The sequence below is a fragment of the Protobothrops mucrosquamatus genome, unplaced genomic scaffold (genome assembly GCF_001527695.2).
Source record: "Protobothrops mucrosquamatus isolate PMUCROS unplaced genomic scaffold, P.Mucros_1.0 scaffold195, whole genome shotgun sequence".
Classification (NCBI taxonomy): Eukaryota; Metazoa; Chordata; class Lepidosauria; order Squamata; family Viperidae; genus Protobothrops; species Protobothrops mucrosquamatus.
The window spans coordinates 335,769-362,282 of NW_015386551.1; the positions used below are offsets into that span (position 1 = coordinate 335,769).

Sequence of the window (26,514 nt, forward strand, 5' to 3'; positions counted from 1 at the left end):
GGGGGCTCCAACAGAGAAGGCTCTCCCCCTGGGGGTCGCCAGCCGACACTGTCTGGTTGACGGCACCCTGAGGAGACCCTCTCTGTGGGAGCGTATCGGCCGGTGAGAGGTAATCTGTGGCAGAAGGCGGTCTCGGAGGTAACCAGGTCCGATGCCATGGCGCACTTTAAAGATGATAATCAACACCTTGAAGCGCACCCGGAAGGCCACATACAATAAACACCTTTCAGAAGTGATTCCACTTGTTGCCCAAAGCATTGTTTTTCAGGTTAGACTGATATTGCATTTTTTACTTAGAAGAAAATTTACTTAGAAGAAAATTGATGATGGTATTCATACATTAGTAACCTGTAATGCAGTTGGGATTTTGCATTTATTCCAAACAAGGGCCACTGAATTACTAACACTGTTTGGTTTGAGCATGGTACAAGTCTTTTGTCTCAGTTATTTCTAGGACCAGATTAAAGTTTTAACACTTAGGTACTAAAGCTTTTAGGACTACTTTACCAGAAAGATCCCCTTCAAAATTCCCACTAAATGGCACTCAGGAGAAGCTTTTTTGTTGTAGCAGAAATTATTATGGAAATGTTTTCCTAGACAGTCTTGCTTAATTCTATCATGGGGTGCGCTTGTTCACCCAGACCTTTAAAAACTCTGGTAATAGTATATCTTGCTTTTGAGAGCATGCCTTTATGTTTTATTTTTGAACTGAATTGTTTTTGATAGATTACCCAGACAATTTAACAATGAGGCACCATATACAGCATAAGGTAGTCCTTCAGGTTCAAAGAAGATATGATGTTGTGCAGTTCATCTATGGACAGAAGGTGACTCTATGGTCCCAGTCTGGAAGCACAGAGTCTAGCACAATGGGGTCACTGAAAGACCATTATTGTAATAACTTGGATGTTATTCTGCGATGCTATTCATGGGTTTCTATGAGTTTTTGGAGTCACCTATCTTCAAAACTGGTGGAGGTTTCATAGCACAGGGTTTGCCAGTGGGTTCTATCATCAGCTGCAGCTTCTAGTTCTCTTGGCTGGTTGCCACATTCATAGCTTCTTTATAATGCTTATGTAGTGAACTTTCCCAGATTCTAGGACACTATAGAACAACCGGTAAGGCTATATAGCAGTGATCCATTCTAATGGTATGTCCCATCCATCTCATCTAGGCTCTAATAATCAAAGACTCAATATTGCTGAACTCTGTAGGATCTAAGACCTCCTGGTTGGAGATATGGTCTTGACAACAAATGCCAAGTGGATAACGCGCATGTAAAATTTCTCCAATTGTCATACAAATGTCACAAATAAATCAAGCAAATGAGTCAGAGTAGCACAACTTTCTTTGAATCTGTAGACAAAAATGTGAATTCTCACTCAGGTCCTGTCGTGCTACCTCAATATGGCAGAGAGGAGGGTGTTCCTATGAGGGATGAATGAAGTATGTAATCTCAACAGAGTCACTTAAGGGGTTCATACCAGCTGCCTACTTAAAGCAAGCAAGCACTTTATTGGACAGCAGCAAGATAAGATGCTAGAGATGGATAATCACTTTAGTCACAACAGCAAAGGAATCATTTCACAGTGCACAATGGTAAGCCACTTCTGTATTTTATCAACAAAACCACATGCATTGGCAATATATGATTGTTACATTATATAATTATAGTGCAGGGTGTTGGGTCCCTCACGTTGGATGACATTTAACATACGTTGAGGATCGTTCAGAGTACTAATGATGTTTATGATGTGGTTAGTTTAAAGCCATTGGAGTGTCTAGTTGCTGATGGTATCATGCAAGAAAAGAAAATTGGAAGCTGCAAAGACAGAATTACACTAGGAACATGAAATGTAAAAAGCAGGAACATGGAAAAGCTTAGTACAGTGAAAGATGAATCAAGTACACATTGACATCATATTGCACTGGAGTGAAATTAACCTTTTGTTGTTGTTGGAAGATCATACTATTTACTACACAGGACAGAGAAAAGAAGACGAAGAAATGGTATTGCTTTCATGTTCAGGAAGTATATAGCAAGGACAGTCATTGAGTACAATGCAGTCAATGATAAACAATATCAATTAGACTTTGCATAATATCCACGTTTATGCTTCATGCCCTTATGCAGACCAATAGGAGATTGGATTTTGTGGTCAAGTTCACTTTGAATTAGCAGTACATGCAAGCAACATGTGTTACTTATAGTTGGAGATTGAAATGCTGAAGTTGGAAATATTAAGGAGGAAAATGTAGTTGTTGGACTATATAGCCTAAAAAAACAAAATGTAGCTGGAAAACAGCAATTTCTGCCAGTCCAGTAATTTTGGCATTGCTAACACTTCCAACAATCAGAATGACTCTTCTATACATAGACATCATCAGACAGAAGACACAGAAATCAAATTGAATATGTTATTGGTACAAGAAAGTGGAAAAGATCCGTAAAGAAGTAGCAAGAATTTGACTGTGGAACAGGTCACAAACCTCTCATTTGCATGTTATAAATCAATCTAAAAGTGGAAAAATAAAGCCAACCAGTTTCTAGAAATAATCTTGAGCATATACCCACCATTCTCAAGGAGACCTTAAGGAATCACTTTGAAGCCCTGAACCTCTTTATTAGTGAACAAGAGGAACAGTAGAGTTACATTTAAAAAGTTATTAAAAATGAATGTAAAAATAAAAGCCAAAGGTCAGAGAACCAAAGAAAGCTAACTGGCTGTCAGAATAAGTATTGGAAATTGCCAAGAGAAGAGAAGTCAACACCAAGAAAGCAAAGACATCAGGAAGCCAAAGTCTGGGCGAAATATGGCAAACACACTGACTCTAGATCACTCTGCAAAGGAGTGAGCCAAGGCTGTATACTGTCCCCTCATTTATTCAAACATTATGTTGAATATATACTGAGGGAAACAGGACTGGAAGAATATGAATATGGTTTTAAAATTCGAGGAAGAAATATCAATCTTGGCTACACTGATGACACTATTCTTGAGAGCTAAAAATGCAAAAGCTCTGGATGCTCTAGTAATGAAAATTGAGGAGCACAGTGAAGTAACAGAACTAAAATTAAATAGACTAATGACAATAAGTACTGCAACCAGCCATGGAACTGACAGTGAAGATACTGAAATGGTGAATGGTTTCTTCCTTTTAGGATTGACAGTCAAAGAATCAGAAGTCAAGAAATACATTACAGAGTAAGATTTGGTAGAAAAGCAGTGAAAATCTTGGAAAAGATATTGAGATGTTCATGACTCAGTCCTACCAAGAACAAATGGCTGTGGGTATTTTCCTTCTGTACTCTTGAATGAGGTAGCATTTCCCCATTTAAGATTGTCATGCTATCTTGGGTCTTCTTGGACTTATAGCTTCTGATTAAAGAGCAGGGGGCAGCTGTAGCCAAAGGGGCTTTTGCACATTTTCATTGATGCACCAGTTGTATTCCTTCCGGTATAAGGAGACCCTTCAGACAGTCATTCATGCCATCATAACCTTGACTACTGCAATGTACTCTAGATCAATGATTTTCAACCTGTGGTACGCATACCATTGGTGGTACTTCGGCACCTGGCAGGTGGTACACATACAACAGGTTGAAAAGCACTATAAAAAAAATGTAAAAGTGTAGCAGGGGGATGAGCTGAAATGGCAGCAACACTGCACAGGTCTGTGGGAGAGTCAGCTGGAGCGGCAGTGTTAATAATAATAATAATAATAATAATAAGAAGAAGAAGAAGAAGAAGAAGAAGAAGAAGAAGAAGAAGAAGAAGAAGAAGAAGAAGAAGAAGAAGAAGAAGAAGAAGAAGAAGAAGAATAAAAAAGTTGGAAGGGACTTTAGAGGTCATCTAGTCCAACCCCCTGCTCAGACAGGAAACCCTATACTATTTCAGACAAATGGCTGTCCAGTCTCTTCTTAAAAATTTCCAGTGTTGGAGTATTCACCACTTCTGGAGGCAGGTTGTTCCACTGGCTAATTGTTCTAACTGTCAGGAAGTTTCTCCTTAGTTCTAGTGTTGCCAGGGCTCTGCTGAGTGCCCAAGATCAGCGTGGGGCTCCAACTGATTGGTGCTTCCAGAAGCAGCGTGCAGCCTTGGGGAAAGGAGTCAGCTGCGACTACACTGAAGAGAAAAGGAGGAAAGGGGGAGAGAAGAGAGGATATAAAAGGAGGAGGTTTTTGAGGGAAAGGGAGGGAAAAAACATGACAGGGAAAGAGAAGGGGACAGAGAAAGAGAGACGGAGAAACGTGCAGCCTTGGGGAAAGGAGTCAGCTGCAGCTACATCGAAGAGAAAAGGAGGAGGGGGAGAGAAGAGAGGATATAAAAGGAGGAGGTTTTGGAGGGAAAGGGAGAGAGAAAACGACGGGGAAAGAGAAGGGGACGGAGAAAGAGAGACACAGGAGAGGCTTCTTTGAGTCAACCAGAAGGAGAGAAGGGGATAGAACAGTGCAAAGATTAATGTCGGTAAAACAGGCACAAGTTTCCCATTAAAAGTGTGGTAAGTGAGTATACAGATAGTCTTCAACGTACAACCACAATTGAGCCCAAAATCTATGTTGCTAAGTGAGAAATTTGTTAAATGAATTTTGTCCCATTTTATGACTTCTTTTACTACATTGGTTAAGTGAATCATTGCAATTGTTAAATTAGTAACTCAGTTCTTAACTGAATCTGGTTTCCCCATTGACTTTGCTTATCAGAAGGCTGCAAAAGGGTATCACATGACCCTGGGACACAGTGTGACCATCATAAATATGAATCAGTTGCCAAGCATCTGAAAGCCACTCAGAAGCTGCAGGTGATTCAGAATGCAGCAATGTGGGAAATGGTGTGCATGCTTCAATGTGCCCATGTGACAACGCTGCTTTGTGAGTTGTGCTGATTGCCAGTATTCGTCCAATGTTTGGTCATCTATAACTTTGTGAGCACCAGGGACCGGTTCCGTGGAGAAAGGTTTTTCACAGGCCGGAGAGTGCATGGTTTTGTGTGCTACCTGCATCCCACGGATGGGGCTTTGCTTGTTTGTGCGGACCGGTTGCTGGCGTGCCACGGCCCAGTACCGGTCCACATACCGGGGGTTGGGGACCCCTGATCTATGCTATTGATCTTTTGTCTTATACTCTGTTTTTATGGTTTATTATATTGTGAGCCACCCAGTCTTGATTTGGAGACTGGTGGTGCCTATATTGAATTAAATATATAAATAAATACATAACTGAATATGTCTATACCTACAAATATCAGAATTGTGTTGTATAAACATTAGAGTATTAATAAACACTGTCCAGTCATGTCTGATTCTAGGGGGCAGTGCTCATCTCCGTTTCTTAGCTGAGGCAGCCAGCATTGTCCAAAGACCCTTCCACGGTTATGTGGCCAGCATGACTATATGCTGAGGTGCATAGAACGCAGTTACCTTCCCACCAAAGTGGTACCTATTTCTCTACTTACATTTGCATGCTTTCAAACTGCTAGGTTGGCAGGAACCTGGTCAAGTAACAGGAGCTCACTATGTCACACGGTGCTTGAGTCTCAAACAAGCTCTGCATCTTTAACCACCGAGCCATCACGCCCATTGAGTATTAATAATCTCTAGTTAATACTGAATAAATACCACTATATCAAAATAATATAATGTATTCAGGCAGTACTTTTTACTGTTACATTTTGTGGAAAATTGGACTTTGAGAAACAAGATAGCAAAAACATTGATCCTTTGCTAGCTGTTGAAGAAGACCATAGATTGGCAAGAAAACAAACACATGGAACATAGAACAAACTGATCCAAAGTTCTCATCTGAAGCACAAATGATCAGGATCAAATTAATCATGTTCTGAACATATGTTGTTAATTATGGGTTCATTGCATAGCCACCCAGATGTTCAGACTGCATTTGGTATTTTTATCCACCTGTTGAACTGGGATAGGTATATGTTGTTTGATGATGTTAAAGGTATCATTGCAGAATGGAAGCTATTCCAAGTAAAACTGCCTTTTGCAATTATTATTTATTATTTCTGGACTTAACTCTGGGAAAGATAGAAGGAATGAGAAAAAGGACAACCAGCAGCAAGGTGGATGGGCTCAATTACAGCAATGAAGGTTGCCTCATTGAAAGACTTGAAGGAGGCAGATCATCCTGCAGAAAATCTATCTATGGCTGCTAAGAGTCAACACCAACTTTATGGCATGTAATCAATCAAAGTGTTAACCAGAATTGCCTTACTATATGTACTTTTGCAGCATACAATGCTTAGTCTCTCTGGGCTTAAATTGTTATCGTGCAATAATGTTGAAGATTTTACAAGCAGTTTTTTTTTTACTTAAAGCTTTTTATGAATTTATCCACTTGTAGACTCTTATTTCTGATTTGTGTTATATAGATGCTATGTATGCTGTTATGGTTTTATCCATGGAGCCAGCTTGCAAGGAAGTGGTGTTTGTACTACCGTAAGGGGAGAAAATAGGAACGCTTCCAGTGTCCTTGATGAGCATGAAAATTAGATGGACCATTGTTCAGAGCCCTTGAAAAGGAAGCAGTACGTGGGTTAATGTTTCAGAATGATAAACCTCCCCTAGTTTTAAAGGGATGGACTGAATAATAATGTTTTTCAATTAGCCACAAGAAGGCTGTTAGATGCGTCACAGCTGGTGATTCAAATGTTGTATGGAAAAAGAGGGGAAAAGCAGAACACTCCAGAATGAATGTTCACTCAGGTACATGTGTATTTAGTTTAGAGAGAGTTACCCATCTGAATTGAGTTAGATGCAGGTAGAATAGAAGAAGGCTATTTTTTTTAAATAAAACATCTTAAAAACTCTATTTTGGAGGCATGGTAAAATAATGATTAGCTGTGTCCATGAAAATAAGGATAATATAAAATAAGGAGATGATAAGCTGCCTGGGAAAGCCAAGGGAAATCATCAAAACAATTAAAAAACAAAAATTAGAATATTTCGGATATGTGATGCGACACCCAGAAAAATACGGCATACTCCATTTAATCCTCCAGGGAAAGATTGAAGGCAAACGAGGTCCAGGCAGAAGAAGAACATCGTGGCTTCAAAATCTAAGGGACTGGTTTGGACAAAACTCAGCAGCACTTTTTCGTGCGGCTGCTGATAAAAACAGGATCGCCAACATGATCGCTAACGTCCAATAATGGATATGGCACAAGAAGAAGAAGAAGAAATGAAAATAAAGCCAACAACTTCTTAAGGAAATTTCAGAATCTTTACAGTAAACAAAATATGTTTGATTCTCTTCCTTTCCAATCCTGGAGAACTATCCCTGTTTACATTTGGCACTAGATAGACAACTTACCCCTTTTCTTCTTATGTGTTCCCTGGTTCCCATGGCATACTTAGAAGTCTTTTTCAATTCCACTGTTTGGCAATCAATCCATTTTAGGAAGATGAGGCATATATCAAGCTATAACCAAGGAATATACTTTCGATACATTGATCAGCCTTCTTGAAAAGTAAAATAAAAATCACTTACAGAATTAATGCTGCTGTTCTTTTCTTAATAGTAATTTTATTAAACATTACAATTTGAAAGATAAAAGCTTATACAAATTAAGAAAAATAAAAGAATAGAAAGAAAAACTAGAATGTGCAAAATAAAAATAAAAAATAAGAATATAGTAAAGAAAAAAAGAAATATATAAAGAAATGACTTTCTCTTCATTACAATAAATATACACAATTGTTCCTTATCATCTTCTCTTAAAATACAACAAGTGATTTCTTCCCATATCTCATCTCTTACCTATAAACAAATCCTTAAAACCTCATGGTACAGTCCTAACCAGTAAAAGTCCATTAAGAGTTACCAGAGATAACCACATATCTATTTTAATTTTGATCAAATAAAGCAACTTTATATTTCTTCCCTTTATTTTTTAATAATCCTGAACTATAACCTCCTCAAATAATGTCCTAAAACTTAATTTTTGTTGCCCCATTAGTTTAAATAGGAGGAAGCTGTAACTCCAGCAGGGTGCTGGGGCTGCCTCTGCTAATCAGCTAGACTTCTGAAAAGCATAAGACAGAAGGGAAAGAAATAAATCTGAACTGGTATATAAAAATCTAGGGATGGGAGATACAAGCTTATAGCTTTATCTCATTTTTTTTATAGAGCTATAATTGTGATGTTTAAAATGATCTGAAAGGAACAGAAACACTTAGCCTTGAACTTTTGTTCTACTGCTGCTTCTTACATACCTGTAAACTTGTAATCTGAAACTGATTTTCCAGGGAAATAAACAAAGACGAAAAGGTTAGATATATTGAATAGTGAGAAACTTTGGTTGGAGTGGGCTTTTGTGTGTGTGGATATACAGCAGTTCTGCTATTCTGCTAAGGAACATTTACTGTATCTCCTTTCCCTGCCTGTAACTGGTAGAGAATCATACTGCTAGGTTTTATTAAGCAAGGCAAAAAATAAGTGTGTACCAAGTGAAAGGGGTTTTGGTGATTGCGTAACCATGAGCTAAATTGACTTAAAAATTCTATTCCAATGAATAAATCCTCCAAAACATCCAAAGTGAAACTTCCTATATTTTTTAACTTCAGCTACATCTTTGGTTTCCACCCTAAAACATTTTGTCAGGTTACGGATTTTTTGCAGTGCCTTTATTATCATCTGTGTGCATCTTTCAGATCAGAATCGGGGGGGGGGGGGAATTGAAGTGTAGATGTAGATATTTGTACTCCCATTCTAATTGAAAACATAAAATCAATCAGTGGCAGCTCTGTTTTTTCCACCCATGTTTCAACATCTTACTATGTAGACAGTTTCACAGTACAGCAAATTCTGAAACGCATTAATTGCAGCACTATGACAGTTGCATGGCAACAGTTCTGTTTGTAGAAATCATAGCTTCGCTCTTGATATTTTATTATATGCTTGTCGACAAAAATAGATTATTTATTTATTTATTCTGCTTGTACACTGCCAAATCAATACAGACTCATGGCGGTTTTTCAAAAGAGTCAAGAAAAAGCATCTATAGCAGGGGTAGTCAACCTTGGCTCTTTTATGACTCGTGGAGTTCAACTCCCAGAATTGAAGTCCACGAGTCATAAAAGAGCCAAGGTTGACTACCCTTGATCTATAGCAATAATACAATACACTGTAACTATAAATAAACTATTAATCATAATAAAATATTCATGGAACACTTTTTGGAGGTTTCCAGAATATTAGAAGGGAGAGAGTAAAGTTTAATTCTAATTAAAAACAACTAATTATTAGTCAAAATTATATGAAAATTAAATTAATTGTAATACAAATGAAATAAAATCTTACAAAACTAAATGCTAGCTTTTTTTTTTGAGTGGGATGCCTTTGAGTCAGTGTTGGCTCCTGGCAACTACCTGTACCCTTGGCAAGATTTCTGAAGTGGTTTGCCATTGTTTGCTTCTAGCGCTGAGAGAGAATGCCTGGTCCAAGGTCACTGAGTTGGCTTTATGCTTAAAGCAGAACTAGAATTCATGATCTTCCAGTTACTAGTCTGGTACCTTAATCACTACAACAAGCTGCCTCAAATAATAAAGTAAAATAACGTAAATTTAATAAATAAATTCAAGATAAAGATAATCATAACAAACTATTCATGGAACACTTTCTGGAAGAGTTTCCAGAATATTAGAAGGGAGAGAGTGAAGCTTAATTGTAATTTAATTCTACTCTAGAGGCACAGGGCAACACTCAACAGAAATATAAAACTATACCATACATGTGATCCTGAATAGTCATAATTTATTTGTAAGACTTATACATAAAAGGTTGCAAATAAAAATAACAAAATAAAGAACAAATAAACAAGGTCAATAACCTCTAGCTAGTCATAATTTCTTTATTTTTAAGAATTGTACATAAGAGTTTGTAAAATGAAAAAGTTACAAGTTTGGGGAATGGTGTGTGCTAATGAAAATTAATTCTCAAGATTTTATATAGACACACACGTTAAAATAATGATGGAATTTTGTGCTGATCGTATTCTTTGACCTTTGATTCTTTGAGCGCAGTAAGGCTTCACAATAATAGTTTCTTTGTATCTGTGTATATATAGGGCACACATTCCATTTTTTCTATGCTCATCTACTTCATCAGGTTGTACATCAGCAGGTTTTATGGTTACTCTTATCTTAATTTTGATTAGTTATTCTATGTTTAAGAACACTAAATTATTTTAGGACATTACAAGGTTCTAATTAGGCTGCTCTTTTTCTTTTTTTCCTTTATCCCCTTCTTTTAGCTTATTAAGCATACCGTATTTTTCGCTCTATAAGACACACTTTTCCCCCCCAAAAGATGGGGGAAAATGTCTGTGCGTCTTATGGAGCCAATGCCGCCTCCCACTGCACCGCGCTGCTCCGTGTCCCGCGCCTCCGTGTCTCAAGCCTCTGTGGCACAGAACTGCTGGCGTTATGCTTGGGCGGAAGACGGTTTCTTTTACAGATGGGGCGGGTGGGCCTGACATTCGCGCGCAGGCAGGACCCCGCCCTCCGCACCGGCCAAAGCGTTGCCTGACGTTCCAGCTGACGGGCGCAGGTCCGGGGGTCGCCAGCTGATGGGCGCAGGATGGTTGCCGGCGGCGGGGAGCGTGTCAGCGGCCCTTGGGGACCATGCAAGCCCTTGCAATTGCTCCAGCCGAAGAAGCAAGCGGCTGGGAGGCCGCGGCGGCGCCTACCTCCTGCGCCCGTCAGCTGGCGACCCCCGGACCTGCGCCCGTCAGCTGGAATGTCAGGCAACGCTTTGGTGCGGAGGGCGAAGGGGAGGCCGCCGCAGCACCGAACTCCTGCGCCCGTCAGCTGGCGACCCCCGGACCTGCGCCCGTCAGCTGGGAGGTCTGGAGACGGAGACGGCTGGCGTGGAGGGCGATGGGGAAGCGGTGGCTCGGTGGGTGGGGTCCTGCCTGCGTGCGAATGTCAGGCCCACCCGCCCCATCTGTAAAAGAAAAAGTCTTCCGCCCAAGCATAACCTTTAAAGATTTTAAGGATCTTTTAGAGGGAGAGAAATAGAGGGAGAGAAATAGTATAGTACCGGTATGTGCGTCTTATTGTCAGGTGAGTCTTATAGAGCGAAAAATACAGTAACTATCACATTATTTTTAGCTCATCAATTTACTCTATTAAACTTATTACTTATTATATTACCTTTGAGCTGGACAGATTAGGTTAAATCACCAAATGGAGAACTTGGTAAATGTAGTTTATGTTGCAGGCCAACAAATCTAAGGCTTGTGGATAAAATTAGATTTTTTTTTATTAGAATCCTGGGATTCACCTCCACAAATGGTAGAATTAAAATGTGTATCAGCACCTGAATTTGATGAACTTCATGTTTCTACAAAAGAAAACCCAATCCTGTTTATTCAAACTTTCTTCATTTAAGCAGAACACATCATTTTGTTGCTGCTGTTAAATAACTATTGTTTTATTGATTTGATTTATTGCGAAACACTCAGAGATTTAATAGCAGGGCTTTATATCCAAAAGCAAAAGATGTTTTAGGGTCTGTAGGAAAGCTATTATAGCATCTGCCTGCAACTTTCTAAAGCAAAACTGCCCATCTCAAATATTACACAAACATCTCCATCTGCTCTAAGGCACTAATTTACTTTCAAGTCCAAAACACTACACAGATCTATTTGTCATTTTGTCTTCTACTGTTGAAACAAAACATTGTCCCTTTCTTCAGAATCAAAATTATTTATGAATGTCAGCTGCTTGAGGTGTGCATGTAAGGATACAGACTCTATATAGTTTCTCCGATATAATTTCCATGTCTCTACTGTGACAAGCTGCAAGAAAGTTCCGTGGAGTGAATTCCGTAGGGGGAAATTTACAATCTAAACTTGCCATGTTCTGTTTCCAGGTAATAATGAGATCTAGTTATCTCCAATAATCCTGTCTCTGAACTATACCCCTCCTGAATCCAGCTGGAGGCTCAGTGTGATTGATCATCATGCAAAAGCAACATAGGGTATTTGTAAGTTAGAAAGAACTCTGTAGTATTTAATTACATATAGGCAGATTATAGTTTTGTAATATTGAACACAACATTACTTTATGCTCTTACTTGCAATAAGAACTGGTATAGCCCAAAAACATGCTTACTGTACCACCTATTCTACTACTTATAAGAATGAAATCTGAATAATCCGAATATGAAATGCTTTTTATATGGAATCAATAAATACTCTCTCTTAGAAAATAAGCAGCACAATGGCTCAGTAGTTAAGATGCTGGGCTTGTTGGCTAGAAAGCCGACAGCCCAGGTTTGAGACCCAAGCACACACAACAGGGTGAGTGCCTGTCTTTGCCTAGCTTCTACCCCCCCTCCCCCAGCAGTTTGAAAGCATGCAGATGCAAGTAGATAAATAGGTACCACTTCGCTGAGGAGGAGACAGCACTCTACAATGTCATTCTGGCCACATACCGTGGAAACGTCTTCGGACAGCCCTGGCTCAATGGCCTTGAAATGGAGATGAGTATCGCCCCCTATAGTTGACAATAACTAGTGGAGTAAAATCCACAGGGACTCCTTTCCTTTCCTTTGAAAATGAAATGTATCTTTAAGAAATAAATGAAAGGTGAAATCACATTTTACATGCAACTTCCAAAGACTAAAAACTACTTTATTATTCAGTTGTTGTAAGAAGTACTGTAGATATGACTGCTGCCTTCTTTAGGCTGATGTATTTTTTTACCCCAAGATGTTTGGCCACTGAATTATATCAAAGTGAAAAACCTCACCACTTACTTTGGGAGAAGAGACTTTGTCCAATATTCTGGCCAGAATATTTACGCTATTCTGAATTCATTATGTTTTAACACCCATAAGCCATTCCCCTTCCCAACCATAAACCTAGAAATATCCTTCCATGCTACTTTTTTTTAATTGGTAAGATTTTAGTTGAAGTCTGCTGGAAACTTTGAATTTATGAAGGAATTTATATTTTCTTAAGGTGTTAGCCTTTGATGCAATTAAATTTTGCAACATGTTTTGAAGAGATTTTAATCACATGTTTAGAATGATATATTGTATTGTATTGCCTGTTTGTTCAGAATCTACAATAATGAAAATAGCTCACCTGGTTTTATATACTTTGTAAATATTATCCAAGTCTGTTTTTAAATTATTAAGTTTTGCTCATTAGATTTCTACCACATCTTTCTTTCTGGAATTCAAGGTTTAAAAAAGGTAAAGGTTCCCCCCCTAAGTCATGCCCCTTCCTTCAATTTTTACTCAAAGAAATCAGCCTGAAGTAGGCTGGCCTGAAAGAGACTGAAGAGCAATTGCTGGTCAAAAGCTTTCTAATAAACATCTGGGTCCTGGATCTTCCCAGTCCAAGCCTTTATACCACACTGGGACTGTGGGTAATGCTTGTCATCGCATACTAATTTGTTCAAGTTGTTTCTCCCACCTCATTAGATTCACTCTTAAGGATTATGTTGTAAATAGGGTCATATTCAGATAGTAGTAATGCTTGAGTTATACATAAATAGACAGAAACCAGAAAAGAAATTCAGGCATAATGTTAATATTGTTTGGGATTTTGTGTTATCTACTTGCTCATTTACAGTAGAATTTAAAGATACTGTCTTTCCGAAGAATTCAATTGTGACAGAAAAGAGAATTGTAACAATTTACACTGTGAATTTTGTTCCTAAATTTTGTACTATACTGACTCTCTCTCTCTCTCTCTCTCTCTTTTTCTTTAGTGAGGAGACAGCAGAGGCAGTAGCAATAGATTCTCTTGGCCAGCCGAAATCTCCATTGGAAAAAATTATGGTCAGACTCTGCACATACCACCAGAAACACTTCGTCCGTGTCCTGAATGACATCTGCACTGAAGTACAAACAGGCTATGAGGGCCAGCAGTTATCTGGACCTGAAAACATGGATGTGTCTACTTGTAGTTCAGGGTGCAGCCAATATCATATTGAGAACCAGGAGCGTGGAACCTCTTGCTCTGAGTCAAAACTTCCTCTGTTGCTGGATGCAGAACCATCAGAGGCTCGTGGTTCTTTGAGAATACTATGCCATGCACTGAAACATGCTGTAGAACTGAAATCTACAGACAGAAGAGAAAACTTCAGTTCTATTGTCAGAAGAGACTTCCCTGAGCTTCCAACTATTAGAACAACTTCTATAAGTCCCAGAGATAGTCCCACCCAAGGGTACCTCACTGCCTCCAATACCCATCACTCTATTAAAAATCTGGAAGGGCAGACCTCCGCTACTGAGCAAGAGATGGGGGTTAGGAAAGGTGAAGATGACAAAGATCAGGTGCAAAGTAGAGGTTTACAGGGAGGCTATGTAGCTGTGAAAGCAACAAATGTACACATTAATGAGGAGGTTTTAGAGAATAGGGTAGGTTCTTTGAAGAACCCTTTCAAAGCTTTCCCAGAGGAAACTCGAGAGCCAGCTTTCACCACTAGCTCTCCACGGAGAGCAGACAAAGAGAATGCCTTGCAGTGCAGCTCCAAAGCCTCTGTGCACCAGGATACTGAAATCAATGACCAAGAAACAAGATCAAAGGTAGAGAATCACTATCTGGCTTCAGGGAAAAGCAAGGGAGGCTGCCACATGCATCCTGGTGACAAGACTCATGTGGAGAATGCCAAAGACATTTGGCTGCCTATTAATTCCATGCCAGCAGTGCACCACAAAACCACCAATGGGCACTCCCGGGTCAAGAGTATTTCAGCTTCTACTAAAAGTACACGTAAAAGCAAGAAGTCTTCAGGACTAAGAATAAATGACTATGATAATCAATATGATGTTGTCTATATTAGCCAACCAATTACAGAATGTCACTATGAGAATAAAAAGACAGTATCAGCAAGAAAGACAGCAAGGAAGAGCACTCGTGGATATTACTACAATGGTGAATGTTGTGAGCTTCCTACTATTCGCACCTTGGCCAAGATTTCGCATTCACAGGAGAATGGGAACACCCTGGAAACAAGGCCTGAGGTGCTAACAAGTCCTATCCAGGGCACTGTTCTTCCAAGTGGCAGCTATTTGGCTGCAGCTGAACCTGTGGGTAGCAATGATGATCAAAGATCTTCCACAACGGCCCCTATTCAAGAAGATTCCTTCAACGAAATAAGACCTGAACAATGCTATTATGAAAGCATCTCTTCTGAGGTCAATGTCCTGAAACAGAGAGAGGTTAGTCTTGCTGAAGAAGCTACCATGCCTGTTTCTCTATTTCCCTGCCCTATTTTTCATCCAGATAAAGACAGCTTGTTTGTGTCTTCACTGCAGACCATGACTGTCTCTTTCCCTCAACAGAATGAAGGGGACTTGCAAGACAGTACTAGCATGCTGGAGGCACATAGCTCTGGCTCTGATTCTTATAACTGTAATAGACCGAAAGAAAATAGTGACAGTATAGCAGACTCTGTTGTACATTCTGTGTCAGAAGCTGCTAATGATAAAACAGCTTCTCTGTTCTTGGGAAATGTGACTATCCCAGAACCGCCTATTTTGATAGAACCAGAACCCCATGTTAGCATGGATCTGTTGATGCCTGAAGTATCTGCCAATAACATGGACTTGTTGCCTCCACTAGAGGAGCCTGCTTCTATTATAAATGTATCACCATCTATAGAACCCCCACTACTTTCCCCTATAGACTTGGCAGAACCCTCAGTAGTACCACCTGCTCTAGATGTTCTGGAACCTTGTATGACATTTCCTTCAGAGATTCCCTATATTCCCAACAGTGTATCACCTGTGCAGCTTGTTGCCAGCCCAAGGAGCATGTCTCCTGTAATTCATCCTACCGGTGGGGTGCCTGAACTTCCTGCTCATATTGACCTAGAACTTTCAGAGACTCTTTCTGCAGAACCTTCAGTGGTAGCAACTATCAAAATGGATGTGGAGCTTCCCCAGCTGCTTTCCAATTTAGAAGCAGCAACGCTGCCTCTCAGTTTGGATTGTACTAACACACACGAAACCAGTGTTGAAAATTCCCAGAATTTGAAAGAAGGACTCTCTGTTGAATGTAAAAATGTGCTGCCCATTGTGGATGCCAATGAAGATAAGAGAGAGAAAAATATAAATGATACAATAGACATCAGTGAGACCACCAAGTCTGAGGAGGAAATAGAGGCTAATAGTGAAATTCCAGTAGAGCTCAAAACATCAGAAAAGGACAAGAAAGAGACTTCTTCCAAAACAAACATAGACAAAAAACGAAGGCGGGAGAAAAAAACCCACATTGTTTCGGATCGCTGTCTTCGAAGCCAGCAGTCTCTGGCGCCTACAGAGGACAGTTCTGAACAACCCTGTTCTTCCAACTCTGTTCAGCTTCCGCAGCTACAGATAAAGCTTTCTAAAAATCCTGGTGCTAAGCGTTTTAAGAGAGAGGTACATCTTGATGGGGCAACATCTGTCTGTGTTCCTAATGACAGACTCCATCACACACTGCTAAATGATAGTAGCAAATCTATTGAACAGCAGGCAGACGAGGGAAATGACATCACAATAAGGCAGACCTATAAGAAACTGATGGCAAAGGAATCTATAATAGAAGGAAGCCAGAATGGAGAAGATAACAAAGATAATCCAGCAGCAATGCTTGAAATTTGCTTAGAAGCCAGTTCTGACAAGAGAAGTGTTCATGTTCCAACAGAGGTGTCTGATAAGACCAAAAAGCAGATAGATTTAAAGCCAGAATGTTTAGAGAATTCTGACAGTCCTATGAATATTATTGAAGTATTGTCCAACCAGCATGAAACAAGTAGCTTCACATGTCCTAGTAGCAAGCATGTACGGCCAGAGAAGACAATGAAATGCAAGAAACCAGCTCTACAGTTCTATAACTTGAGACACACTCCTACTACATCTCATGTGGTCACTGCCACAAAAAATACATCAGAAAAAACAATTGTACAAGCAAACTCTGATATCATGACCACATCAGCAGATCCCGTTCTCGCAGATGAACCAAATGCAAGAAATGAAAACTCTGTTGATTTTAAAAGCATAAAAGTACTTTCTGACAAGCCCAGATTTGTGGAATGGTGTGCTGAGGAAGACAACCAAGAGCTCATCACTAACTTTAATGCCCAGTATATGAAGATCCAGAAAGGCTGGATTCAGCTGGAGAAGGAGGCTCAGCCAGCTCCAAAGGTCAAGAATAAATCTGACAAGTTGAAAGAGATTTGGAAAAGCAAGAAGAGGACTCGAAAATTTAAAGGATCCACTGAAGTCCAGAAATTGTCCCCTGTTCAGATGCTTTTCATGAAGAGTTTTGATATATCCAATATCTGTAAATGGTTTATGGAGACAACTGAAACCAAATCTCTGGTCATTGTGAAGAAGCTGAACACACGTATCCCAGGAGACATTCCTCTCATGAAGCTTCCACTCCAGAAGGGTTGTTCTTCTGGCATCTATCCCAGTTCTCTCCAAGCAGAGCGTCTAAAGAAACACTTAAAGAAGTTTGCTGCTATGACCCCAGCAAAAAATACTATAAAGATTCAAAAGCTGTGGACCAGACTTCGAGAGAATAGTGATCAGACTGAGTCAGAGCAGATTGTCAGTCCAAAGCCGACATCTCCCTCTGAAGTCAGCTTGGCGCAATGTATTGGACCCAAGAGCATCCAGCCTTCTCCTAGCATGCCGGTGCAGACTAGCTCACGGATCTTGAGGAAATATTCCAACTTGAGAGGCAAACTTCATGGATTCCATAGAGTGGTCAAACAGGAGAGGCCTGACTGTGTGTCCAAGCACCTCTTGACCGAAAGCAGTTCAAGCAACAAGAGCATGTGCATTAAACCCTTGATGTCCCCCAAGTTGGCCCAGCAAGTGAAAGCCATCCAACTTCCTACTAAAACCACTCTGATTGAAAAAAGAGGAAAGGGGAGAAAAGGGAAAGGAAAGTTACAGGAGGACACCTCCACTAAAGGCAGCCTTCAGCAAAGCAAAAAGAAGACACCAAATGAGAATATCAGGACGCTGACCCTGGGGCAGTTGAGTCCTTCAAGCAAGGAAAGAATCTCTCTTAAGAAAGTCAGTAAAGTGAAGCAAGCGGGAGCTCCAGCTACTAGAAAGCAGACAGCAGCAGGAAAAAACAGTAAGCACACCTCTCAGAATGAGAAGTCAAAGAAACTAATTGACTCACAACCTGGGAAAAAAAAGGCTCCCACCCACATGGGGAAAGCCAGTACCAGTCAAAAGGCCAGCCTGCTCTCTAAGCAGCAAGGGCTTATGAAGGCTCTAAAGGAGAAAATGGTGCGAGATCCCCCCAGCCAGTCTCTTAAAAAGGCAAGCAGTGAGAAAGCTCTCACCAGGTCAGTGAAACGAATTCAGGAGAACAAAACTCGGAGCAAGAGGAAGCTGAGGGCAAAGAAAGAACCTTCTCCCAGCAAGCGCAGGCGACTGGATGCAAAGTAGCAACGTCTTGGGTAGGAAGGGTGTCATAGAAACTCTTCCTCTTTCTTTCGGTAGTTCCACTGCTGAACAGGGAGGGAGGGAGGGGCGTTTGGGTATGGCTAAAGGCCAACTCCCTCTTGCTTTTTAAGGAGCCTTCGATTTGTGTTGCATCCAGAGTGGAGCACCATTTTTCTAAATCACAGAGAAAAGAAAAGTTGAAAGTTCCTGGAGTTGAACTGGAAGCATGACGGTTTCAGTTCAAAGTACAGTGCCTTATTTATCATTTTAGGAAACAAATAAATTCGTCTGCTTGATTTGAAGCTAGCAGTTTATGGGTTAATGCACATGCACTTGTACTGTAATGGAAAGAGAACCACCTGTCATGCACATCCCACAGAGTTTGATGGCATGTCTGCTAAGGTTCAGACAGGAACATTTCCTTCGTTTTGTGCATTGTAGCATACTGACACTGTTTAATTTGAGCAGGGCATTATGAAGCCTAAACCCAAAGCTGTTTCCTCTAATTACATTCTTTACTAGCAGGTCATAATGATGGATTTTATAATTAAGTTATTAATAATTACCTATGTGATGTAACTTTGGGCTTTAGGATTTGGCTATAAGCTAGCCAGGTTTTGTGTCAAAAAGATCTTTTATGTTTTTCAGTGATGATCAGCCATGCTTGGCCTACCCAAGAAACTAGTCTTGTTGGATGAATGGAAAATGTTACTCTAAGTAGAGATTGCTTGTCTCATGGAACATTGCTCTATACCTTAAAACACCTTAAAGGCTACATTTTAAAATGCTGCCTTAATTTCTGTTGGAGTAGTTCTGAAATGCATTTATCCCAAAATTCCTGAGGTGTTTTTTTTTTTTTTGGGGGGGGGGAATCCCTGTTTAAAATACTCCTGAATTCATAGGCATATTATGATGCTAAAATGAAGTGTATGGGTCTCAGAGAAAAGTATCTGTAAAGAAAAAGCATTGGAAGATGTTCCTTGTCAGAGATCTTTCGTTGCTGAAGATTTTTTTAAAATATCTTTAAACTATGAAGTTCCTTTTGCATAGATTTCTTCAGGTATCTGAAGGCTTTTTAAAAAGTAAAAACATGATAATGCTGGTTGTGAATAAAGTAGCAGCTGGAACGTTCTGGTACTTTCACAAATATATGGGTTGCAACTTAACATGAACTAAATTTCTCTCTGCCTCCCCCCCCCAAAACAGTGTAGGCTCACCAATTATTCATTAATTTTATATGCAATAGTCACTTTTCCAGTTCAGACATTTGTTTTGGATCGAATAAGAGGGTAAGCAATGTTTTCTCAAAGAAAACACCCTGTCTTGTGCTGCTCATTTGGAGGGTAACAGTAACTCCTTTTGCTCTGAGGCTAGAGAGAAAAGATAAGGACCAGCTTTTTATTTTATTTTTGTAGCTCTCGCTAAGCCACAACAAAGGCCTAGATCAGGAGTAGGCAACCTCGGCTCTTTTATGACTCGTGGACTTCAACTCCCAGAATTCCTGAGCCAGCCATGCTGGCTCAGGAATTCTGGGAGTTGAAGTCCACGAGTCATAAAAGAGCCGAGGTTGCCTACCCCTGGCCTAGATAATTGCTTAGAAACTTGTGCAGACCTCCTCAGGTTTGCCATGTTTGACTCCTGAGAGGTTCCTGAGAAGGCCTTCAGATAGTTTGACCTTTCAGAATAGCTTGCCATGGATACCAGACGAGATCAACAAACTCAAACATCTTTATGCATTATTGTATTAACTGGCCTGAACCAGCCTTTCCAGGCGGTGAGGGGGTTATTGAATATAAGAAAGAAAAAAAAACACTTTTGGGGGGAATGAATGTGTGAGGAAACTGATATTTTTTTTAAAAGGATAGAGAGTACATTAGCATTTGTACTCTTATACCAAAGCTCATTACTGCAGGCAGAAAATTGATAACTAGCTGTTATAAAGCTTCTCATTGATCAAGGAAATTGGAATTTGGCATCTGAAAATATGAAGCCCTGTTGCTCACCCTCTTACGCAAGGGTGACTTGAGAGGGTGCCCTAAAGCTACAAGACATATCAGGGTGGACCCATTTTATATAATATTTTAAAATGACTTGATTTTTTAAACTTCTCTTTTCATTGAAATCACGATGTATAAAATTAATTGTTGTAGGCATCAGGTTAGGCTTAATGTTCTCTGTAAAGATTCATATGAATTTGTCTGGTTGCTATTTTAATTGTAAATATCAAATGTGCTAGACATTCCACCAGGAGTATTAAAAATATTTAAGGAAATGTGTGAGCACATGTATGTGTATGGTGATGGCAAGGGGTTGCAAAAATCTTTTTCCCCCCCCAATTTTACATTATTACATTCAGATATGCATAAAACTTCCTGCTCCCTCTGCCCAGGGCTGCTTCCTAACAAACTGCTGGGTAGTTGGGGCATCTTTTGGTACATCACTTCAAGCTAAGTGATTCTGATTTAGATCTCTGCTAATAAAATCTTTCTACCACTTGTGCTGTCCCAGTTCTTGTGTGGTCTGGAGTCTGAAATGTTCCTTGTGTAAGCATTATGTAACATGCTTCAGCTTCAAATCTGCCCTGTTTTGCTGTAATCTGCTGCACATACAAAGTTGCATAACTCTGAGAAATCCAGGCCCAGAGTTGCTGATAGTTTTAGTTCTGCTTCTTACTATTTTGGGGGAAGGCCATGCCGTCCCACAGTTGAGCGCTCTTGGCTGCCGACTGGACATGCCTTTTCTATGTATACAATCAAAATATTAGGAAAGAAGAGATTAACCAAGCAGTTCAAAACAGTTTAGGTACTTTTTTAAAATATATGCAACTTGGTATAGAGAGCTAACAAGTCTTGAGATAAAAGAAAACGAAGTGTTATCTAATTGGAAGATAGTGCTCTGTGCTTCAGTCCCAGTGACACTCAGTTCATACCTGGCAGAGATGCTGAGCCTCTAATATTCGAATACCTTTTTTTAAGAGTTCCTTGGGATGTCCTTCAAAACACTTCTTTTTTGATATTCAAGTCTCTTCATTAAAATGAACTTCAAAACTTGGCTTGTACTATTGCTGGGTCAGACTTTTCTTTTTGAAACTACAGATTTAATTATGTGCCTTGCATTTTACCTTTCCCCCACCTAATAGATATTAGGTATGTAAGGTGCAATTTCAAGTTCCGATTACCATAGAAAAAAATCCCCAAACCTGTCCTGTTGTTTGGCTTTTATTGTATTTGTATCTTATCCCTCTTATTGTGGTCTTTTTCTTTGTCTGTCTACAATTCTTCCGACTGGCATGCTTCCGTTCTCTCTTAGTAATCCTACTCTTAATCAAACTCTTGATGCTTTGTGGTTGGGCATGCTAATGCATTCATTTTCTAGTTTCTAGCAATGGCTATACGGAATAGCTTAAACTCATGTAGTACATGAAGTGAGGAATTGCACCTTCACACCTTTGTCCATAACAGTAGCTTCTACAACAATCGGAGCACTCACTTTTCTCTGTTTATGGCTTTTTCTTTCATCCTGTCAAACACATATTCTCAACATGTATGTGCTTTACTTTGAAATAATAATAATGAACTGAAAAAATCATAAAATACAAAGATCGGCAAAAAGAAGTAGAATAATTCTAACAAAAGAAAACATAGATAGTACCAATAGTAGTAAGCTCCTTGGATGCAATTTCAAAACATCTGGAGAGCCATTTGAGGACCATTGACATTCACAAAATCGCAAAAGATAGTTGTATAGGTAATCCTTCACTTACAACTACAGTGGACTGGAACTTCGTTTGTAAGCCATTGTAGTCATAAGTTGAGGTACCACGTGACCAGAATTGATTTTACAACCATTTTTTCCAGGTCATTAAGTGAGTCACCATGGTTGTTAAATGAACCAGGTGGCTATTAAGCAAAGTCATAAGTGTGAACTCATTTTATCTGATGGGCACTTTTTGCATGAAGGTGCAAAGTAATTGCAAAACATGATCATGTGAACATGGGACATGGCAACTGGTTATAAGTGCAATCCATTTGCCAAGTGCCTAAAATGTGATCATATGACTGCAGGGGTGCTGCATCAATTGTAACTACTAGGACAAATAATAAGTAACTTTTTTTTTGAATCTGTCATAACTTCAGACAGTTGTTAAGTGACCACTCATAAAGGACTAACATTTTTTTGGAACAGCTTATATCCTGCAACAGCTCCTTTTAATAATATTAAACAATATCTGCCTATCCCAGTCTTTGGGAAGAACTGAATAGGTGAACAAAAAGGGTTTTCTTTTTCTGCATTTATCCAAGGGGCTGCAGAATACCTATCTTAGGATAATCTCAGGAGTTCCACATTTCCATTGAAAGTAAACTGTTCTCTTCTTTAAAAGCTTGTTTTTTTAAGCAGGCTTCCTAAATAATTAGAAATGGATGGAGTCTGAATGATTTTTCTGGCATGTATGTAAATCATTTACATAAATAACTTTTTACATTGCTATCAAAAGTTTCTAAATTGTGTATGTGTGTGTTTGCATTACATTCAGATGTAATGTGAATATATACGTATATGTGTGTGTAATATGGGCATGATGCTGTGTTTGTACAGCATCTGGCTAGAGATTAAAATGCTTTCCTAGGTGCAGGATAAATTCTGCCTTTTCTCCCTAGGTAGTCACAAAATGGAAGAATAATAATGTAAATAGAAATAGTTTTAAAATATTTATTTCCTGTATTTTGTGCTGACAAGTCTCAGGAGTGCTGTTTGTTTGCAATATTATAGAAAGGTGATGGTAGGTTTTTTTTAAATAAAGGCATGTTTCATACTTCAAATAGCATTAAACAGAAGAACTGTCATATGGTCTGGAATTTATGCTGCAAAATCAAAATCCTAGATCTTACCGAGATGTAAGCCTGTGCATGGGTTAAATATTTCACACTCATCATTAAATATTCCTCTATGTTAAAGTCAACACCCCTAATACAGAAATCTTTATATTAAGCATTATAAAACCATTAGAGACTACATTTTGCATTAGAACAAGTGCTGTGTATATAATAATTTAAAATTCTTAAAACCTTCAGGCTAAAGTGAGAATAGCACAGACACAGGCTGACCATCTCTGTAAAAGCTACATCAAATGGATTGAAAGCATGACATGGTGGTTTGTTTGTTTTTTGCTTCTGTGGAAGTGACTTGAAAATTCAACTGTTGAGCACAGTTCTTTGAAAACTGCTTGGTCACGTGCACTTTTAGGCACAGCACTTGAAAGCAATAAGAATTCTAGTAATAATGTTTCTTGTAATAAAATGGCATATGGGTGGCCATATGCCTGGGTGCGCATGTCTCAGTAATGCCTGCTTCTCTTCAGTGATCTTGCCACCTAAAGAAAGAAACAGCTTATGTTTCAATCTTACTCCATGTTTGGGCATCATCGCAGGGAATAACTGGCAATCCAGAAGAAATGTATTGATTGGGGATATGGACTCAGGGATAGTGAATAAAAGGAGATTTTATTAGAAGCTGGGCGGGGGTGGGGTAGCAGTGGCACATATGGGGAATGTTGGGGTGCTTTCTGTCATTTGCAGCTGATTGTTGTCAATTCTTAATCTCACTCCAGATCTTCAGCTGCTGCGTTGAGTTTAGGTCCCATTTTTCTGGGCTCCCTAGAAGTTATTTTATTTTATTTCTTTGGAACATACTTTTATGTTCTCTAGTCCCTCTCTCTTAACACTCCTTAGATCACTCTATGCTATTTGGCATATCCGTGTCTTTTGTTTGATAATTATTTTGATGGGATTGTGTGGACATTCCTAAGTGTGTGATTTTCATGTGCTTTGGGCTGTTGGAAATGCTTGCTCCATTCTTCTTTCTGGAAATCTATTAGTTGCCTGCCTTAAGGCATAATCCTATATGTAGCTCCTTTCTGCTAATTCTTGCATCCACTTTCTGCTCTCCAGAAATTTAACTCCTGCCTGTATTTGTTGATAATGTCTTCAATTCTCTTACAAAGTTGCTACAGGAGATTTAGCATAGGGAGCAGGCTTCTAGCCTTCTGCAATCATTTTATTTTCCAATAGCGTACGGGAAAGCTTGGGGAAAAAGTCCAATGAGCCCTTGTCAATGTCTTGCACTCAACAAGCCAACAAATGCATTTGGCAATTTTACATTCTATGCATTAATTTATATTCCTTTTATTATCCACTCATTGTCTCTTTATTTCTTTATCCAAAGCAGTCCTTTCTATCCCATCTCAAGAATCAGTTATGGGGATTTTTCCTCCCCATGTTTGACCAGCCTGATATTGTCATCCAAACCCAACGTATGATAAGTAGTATTTTGGAAGGGTTTGATTGTATATCCTTCTCTTCAGGGCACTGGAAAATGCTGTGATGTTAGGAGAAGAATGTGTCTGTTGTGTATTGTTGGTTAAAATGTGTCATTAGATAATGGTTATATACCTCATCTGAAGAACATTTTAAATGTATATAAAAGGTAATACTCAGTTTCTTTCCAGTAATTCATAAACCTATAACAGCTAGGGCTATTTTATCATGGAAATTGTATCATACTTGTGTGTGTCTGTTATTTCCTTGACTAATCAATGGAAAGTGATTTATTCCTTTTACCTTTTTTCTGTGCAGCTTTCTTTCTTTTATGCATTGTGATGGACTCTATGTACTCCATGGGTCCTTATTTTATTGCAGCTTATTAAACTTTTTAAAATGTCAGCACTGGTGTGGTGTGATGAAGTTTAATATAAATATTTTCAAGCCATGGTCCATAATTCACTAGTGTTTCACAAGTTTTGTTCAGCTGATTAATGGAAAATTGAGCTGATTATCAATTTTAGTGGCTATTTTGAGACACAGTTGTAATGGATACACCAGATATTGAACCTTTGAAAAATCAGAAATGCTTGATGATATCTTCTTTGTTCATTATATCCCCCAGTTTAACCTATGAGACTAAAACAGCCCCTCCTTCACCTGGCTTCATTTTATTGGTGGAGATTATAGAGACAATTGTAGTAATGGAGAAATAGCTATCAAAATCCTGAGGAAAGCTGAAAATCTGCAGAGGTTTTAACTCTGCTGCTTGGACATTCTGGAAATTATAGTCAAAATGCATGGGCACACCAGAGGAAGGAAGGCTGACCCAAGTATGAAAAAGGGTCATAAGAATTTTTTTCAGTGCTGTTGTAACTTTAAACAGTCATTAAATGAACTATTGTAAATCGAGGATTGCCTGTATGTAGATGATATTTCCCCCTCCCCTTGGCACTGCTGCCTACATGAGATGTCTTAAATGTCACTGCTGCTATCTCCATGCCAAACACTGGACAAGAGTTAAGAGAGAATTGCTAACTTCTTACAGCTCACTCCTTCCCGGTAAACCACCTTCCCTCTCCCTTCCGAATCATAGCAATAGTTCAGTCACAAGGCTAAGTGGTAACAGAAATATTAAGCCAGAAATGGGCTCTCTTACAATTCTCATGCTGGTGTTTCACTTTGGTCTAAAATAAAAGCAGAATGTAGTAAAATCTTCCAGTCTTGAAAATCCAGCCTGCTAATTTTTGCAATTTATGTCCAAATGATGCAAATATCTTTTCTATTGATTTCAAGTTTCAAAAAGGGCACATGCTTTTTTTTCTTTTGTAAGAATAATGGAAAAGTAGCTCTTTTTTTTTTTTTTTTTTTTTTTTTTTTTTTTTTTTTTTTTTTTTTTTTTATTTGATTTATATCCCGCCCTTCTCCCAACGGGACTCAGGGCGGCTCACAACATATTTAAAAACAGAAACGTATTTACAATCCCCACCAAATAAAACCAAATTAAAACCAATTGTTTAAAGTTGTGCTGCTTAAAATTTTCTTAAAGTAAACCCGATTTAAAATAAACCCAATTTAAAATCCTCCCTAGGCCAGGCCCGCTTGCTGGAAAAGCCATGTCTTGAGGGCGCGGCGGAAAGTAAGGAGATCCGGAATCATCCGGATCTCGGGGGGTAGTTCGTTCCAGAGGGTGGGGGCACCCACAGAGAAGGCCCTCCCCCTGGGGGTCGCCAGCCGACATTGCTTGGCCGACGGCACCCTGAGGAG

General features: G+C 39.3%; 1 protein-coding gene across 1 annotated transcript in view; it reads left to right on the forward strand.

The window, feature by feature from the left end:
* LCOR (ligand dependent nuclear receptor corepressor) overlaps positions 1 to 18,433 on the forward strand; it is a 56,068-nt gene extending 37,635 nt beyond the window's left edge. The window contains exon 7 of the mRNA XM_015813794.2: positions 13,744 to 18,433. Coding sequence (XP_015669280.2) covers positions 13,744 to 18,433 — 4,690 coding nt within the window. The remainder of the gene's footprint in view (positions 1 to 13,743) is intronic.
* The last annotated feature ends 8,081 nt before the right edge of the window (positions 18,434 to 26,514 follow it).